Here is a 5,018-nt window from a genome sequence, read left to right on the forward strand (position 1 = left end):
GCACGCGCTTATTCGTCCACCTTGGACCTGTTATGTCACGACATGTGGCATACTCCATGCCTAATGGAGAAACCGGCCACCCAGGCCCAACTTCCGAGGGAAGCCCAATCGGCCCTAGGTTAACCTAAACCTAGGATGGGCACGTTTTCCAAGGTTATAAATACCTCCCTTAATCCTCATTAAGGGAGATTACAAGAAGAACACAGGAACATTACGGAAAAAACACATTAATTACACAGTAATAACCGGCTGATCTCGCTAACAAAGCAGATTACCTACGTTAATCACTCTCACCTAGAGAGACCTAATCACTTTAATTTCCGCATTAATTACTCCTTAATCAGGTACTAACTTGACCGTTGGAGGCGGAGCTCACAGGAGTCTCCGTTATTTTGCAGGTACAGGCGTCCGGTTCCAGTCTCGGAATTGTAACTCTCCCGCAGGACATCAGAAAACCCCGAAACACCATGGGAGAAAATCAAGACTTGAGGACAGCTTTGGAAGCTCTTAATCGATCCATTGCTAGTCAAGAGAGGTTGGCCAAAACCAACGCCAATCTACAAGGGAACCTTGCTGCCTTGATGGCAAGGCTCATGAACGAGCATGATAGGAGAGATCAAGGCGAAGACCCTCCACCTAGGAGGGAAGATAGGAGTCTCAAAGTGGACGTCCCTGCCTTTGATGGGACACTTGATCCAGAAAAGTACTTGGAATGGGAGAAATCCTTGGAGAGGTATTTCGATTATAAGGACATTCAAGAGGAGTTCCAAAAATACAAGATAGCCAAGGTGAAGTTAAAAGGCTATGGAGATAACTGGCTACAAGGAGAGCAAAGGGGACGTACTCTTAGGGGTAAGGCATCCATTTCTACTTGGAGCAAGTTAAAGAAAAGGATGAGGGATCGCTTTATTCCTCACAATTTCAAGCAAAGTCAATATGTGAAGTGGAGCACTTTGCAACAAAATGGAGAATCGGTTGAGGACTACATCAAAGAGTTTGACAGACTTTCTATTGTGTGTGAAATCACGGAGAATGAAGAACTCAAGATGGGACGTTTCGTGGCTGGGTTGGATCAAGAGTTGCAAGACAAACTTGAAGGTTACACCAATTTAACCTTTGCTGAAGCTTGCAAATTTGTGATCAAGTTTGATTCAAAAAGGAAGAAGAAGAAGCCGATTGTCATCCCTCAAGTGGCACGAAGACCAACCTTCCCTGTCAAGGATGGTTCTTCTTTTGTCAAAGCCAACGATCCACCTAAGAAGGACAAGAAATATTTCAAAATGAGTGACATTGTTTGTTACAAGTGCGGAGGAAGGGGCCATTTTAAGAAGGATTGTCCAAATTCCAGAACTTTGACCATGCAAGAGGTAAAGCTTATTGCTAATCAAACTATCAATTGGGAGGATTTCGAGGTTGAAGAAGTGGAGGACGTGAATTCTAATGAAGGGGACGAGGAGGAAGAGCAATGTTTCCCTGAAGAAGAGACCAAAACAAATCTGGTTGTGAGAAGGGCGTTGCAAGCTCGTGTTGACGAACCCTTGGCACCGCAAAGGCAACATATTTTCATTACCAAGTGCAAGATTAAAGGCGAGGTATGTGATTTAATTGTTGATGGTGGTAGTGAGGCAAACACAGTTTCCAAAACCTTGATAGCTAGACTTGGTCTTACAACGACAAATCACCCACATCCTTATAAGTTGAGTTGGTTGGACTCTAATTCGAGTACGGGGGTTAGGAAACAATGCATAGTTAATTTTTCTATTGGGTCTTATCATGATACTCAACTGTGTGATGTTGTGTCTATGGATGCTTGTCACATTTTGCTTGGTAGACCTTGGCAAACTGATCGAAAATCTCAACATGATGGGTACCATAACATTTACACTATAACTCACCAAGGAAAAAAAAAAAAAATTGCACCCTTTACCACCCCCACGGTTTTCACAAAATCCTAAACAATCAAAGGAGGTGTCATTGCTTACCCTTAAGGAATTTGAAAAGGAAATTAATGGTGAGGAGGAATTATACTTGTTGTACTCTAAAGAGATCCACGAAAATTTTGTGAGTCAAAATCCTAAATTAGCTCAGTTGATTAAGGATTTTGAGGATGTTTTTCCCGATGAGTTACCGAAAGAGTTACCACCTTTGAGGGGAATTGAACATCAAATTGACCTCATTCCGGGTGCTCCTTTGCCTAACAAACCTGCCTATAGGTGTAATCCCTTGGAAACTAAGGAATTGCAACGACAAATTGAGGAGTTGATGAGTATGGGGTATGTACGTGAGTCTATGAGTCCGTGTGTTGTTCCTCCTCTTTTGGTCCCAAAAAAGGATGGTACATGGCGCATGTGTATTGATAGTAGGGCTGTTAACAATATTACTATCAAGTATAGGTTTCCAATTCCAAGACTAGATGACATGCTTGATGAACTGAGTGGTTCGAAGTGGTTTTCAAAAGTGGATTTGAGGAGTGGTTACCATCAAATTCGGATGAGGAAAGGAGATGAATGGAAGACCGCTTTCAAAACCAAGCACGGCTTGTATGAGTGGCTCGTGATGCCATTAGGACTCACCAACGCACCTAGCACTTTCATGAGGTTGATGAACGAGGTGTTGCGGCCTTTCCTAGGCAAATTCGTGGTGGTGTACCTTGATGATATCCTTATTTATAGCAAAGATGGGGATGAACATTTGATACATTTATTTAAAGTTTTTACGGTTTTGAGAGAACAAAAATTGTATGGAAAACTTGAAAAATGTAATTTTATGCTATATGAGGTCACTTTTCTTGGTTACATTGTTTCAGGAGAAGGTGTGAAAGTTGATCCTAGCAAGATTGAGGCTATTCAATCATGGCCTAGTCCAAAGACACTCACGGAGGTCCGTTCTTTCCATGGATTAGCTTCCTTTTATAGGAGGTTCATTCGTAATTTCAGCACTCTCATGACCCCTATCACCGAGTGCACAAAGAAGGGCTCATTTGAGTGGACTCCTCAAGCTCAAAAGGCATTTGAAGTGATCAAAGAAAAAATGTGCAATACACCCATCCTAGCACTTCCAGATTTTTCAAAGCCATTTGAAGTTGAGTGTGACGCAAGTGGAAAGGGGATTGGTGCCGTGTTGATTCAAGAAGGGCGTCCTATTGCTTACTTTAGTGAGAAATTGAGCCAAGGCAAGCTGAATTATTCCACCTATGATAAAGAGTTCTATGCAATGGTGCGAGCTTTGAATCATTGGTCGCATTACTTGAGACCACAACCATTCATACTTCATTCTGACCATGAATCTTTGAGGTTCATCCATGGCCAAAAGAAGTTGAATTCGAGACATGCAAAGTGGGTGGAATTCTTGCAAACATTTAACTTTTCATCAAAGTACAAGAGTGGAAAGGCAAATGTTGTTGCGGATGCCTTATCTCGAAGGCATACTTTACTTGGAGTCGTTGAGGCGAAAGTCCTTGGGTTCGAATGAATCAAAGAATACTACAAGGAAGATGATGACTTCAAGGTCATTTTGGAGAAATGCGTGAATGGTAGTTATGAATTATTTTCCTTACAAAATGATTTTCTTTTTAAGGGAAATAGGTTATGCATTCCCAAATGTCCAATTCGAAGCTTGTTGATTCATGAAGCGCATGGGGGAGGTTTGGCAGGCCATTTCGGAGTTCAAAAGACTATGGAGCTTCTTCAAGCTCACTTTTATTGGCCTAGTATGCTACCCACTGTGCACCGTGTTGTGGCACGTTGCTCTACTTGGCAAAGGGCAAAGATGGTGTTTCACAAAGGTCTTTACAAGCCATTGCCAATTCCGGAGGGACCTTGGGAAGACATAAGCATGGATTACATTGTGGCTTTACCTAGAACTCAAAGAGGTAAGGACTCAATCATGGTGGTAGTTGATCGTTTTTCAAAAATGGCTCACTTTGTCCCTTGTCATAAAACCGAAGATGCTGCGAAGGTGGCGAAATTATATTTTTATGGGGTTGTTCGTTTCCAAGGGATCCCACGCACCATTGTTTCAGATCGAGATACAAAGTTCCAAAGTCATTTTTGGAAGTCCTTGTGGCGTCTTATGGGAACCAAGTTGCTGTTTTCTACCTCACATCACCCCCAAACCGATGGTCAAACCGAGGTGGTAAATAGGGTACTAGGTTCTTTGCTTAGGACCTTGGTTAGTAAAAGCACCAAAGATTGGGATGTCAAACTCGCTCATGCCGAGTTTGCTTACAATAGAACTCCTAGCACTACTACGAAGTATTCTCCTTTTGAAGTAGTCTATGGTTCTAATCCTTATGTTCCAATTGATCTCATAGCATTGCCTCGAGACAAGTTCGTGCATGGAGGTGCCAAGGAACAAGCCGAGTTCATGGTGAAAATTCACAAGGAAGTAAGGAAGAACATCGAGAAGGCTAATGAAATCTATAAGAAGCAAGCCAACAAGAGAGTCAAAAACGTGAGAAGTTTTGAAGTTGGTGACTTAGTGTGGATCTACATGAGGAAGGAAAGGTTTCCCAATCAAAGGAAGAACAAACTCATGCCACGAGCCGAAGGCCCATTTGAGATAGTGGAAAAGATCAATGACAATGCCTACAAGGTAGATTTAGGAGGAAAGTATGGCGTCTCAAGCACATTCAATGTGGGGGATCTAGCACCGTACTATAATGATGAAGAATTGATGGAAATTCCCTTTGAAGAAGGAGAGGATGACCAAAGTGGCCAAGGTTCGGATATTCCAGTCCAAGAGTAGAACGTTAGGGAATTGATTTTGTCCAAGACTTTCTTCGATGCTGCTCCTATGGATTTTGGTGTGCATGGTCCATATAATTCCTCAACTGGCTGCACCATATTGAGCGTGACTAATTACCTCAATAATGGGGGAATGTAGGCTGATTTAATGCATACTTTAAGGAGAGTTTCAAGCTGGTTTAACTTCGTAATAAAGGAACTTGAATGAAGGCTTAAATGGGAGGTTACAAAGGCGCATTTCAAGGCTGCTTTGGAGGACGAATTTGGACAGCA

At 42.3% G+C, this 5,018-nt stretch overlaps 1 protein-coding gene across 1 annotated transcript; it reads left to right on the forward strand.

Moving 5' to 3' along the window:
• The first annotated feature begins 893 nt into the window (after positions 1-893).
• LOC110698350 lies at positions 894-2,818 on the forward strand. The gene is made up of 4 exons (XM_021875762.1): positions 894-1,066; positions 1,160-1,592; positions 2,002-2,718; positions 2,807-2,818. Exons 1-4 carry the CDS (start codon positions 894-896, stop codon positions 2,816-2,818), a joined length of 1,335 nt encoding a protein of 444 aa, XP_021731454.1.
• Positions 2,819-5,018: the final 2,200 nt, after the last annotated feature.

This window comes from Chenopodium quinoa, unplaced genomic scaffold (genome assembly GCF_001683475.1).
Source record: "Chenopodium quinoa cultivar QQ74 unplaced genomic scaffold, ASM168347v1, whole genome shotgun sequence".
Classification (NCBI taxonomy): domain Eukaryota; kingdom Viridiplantae; phylum Streptophyta; class Magnoliopsida; order Caryophyllales; family Amaranthaceae; genus Chenopodium; species Chenopodium quinoa.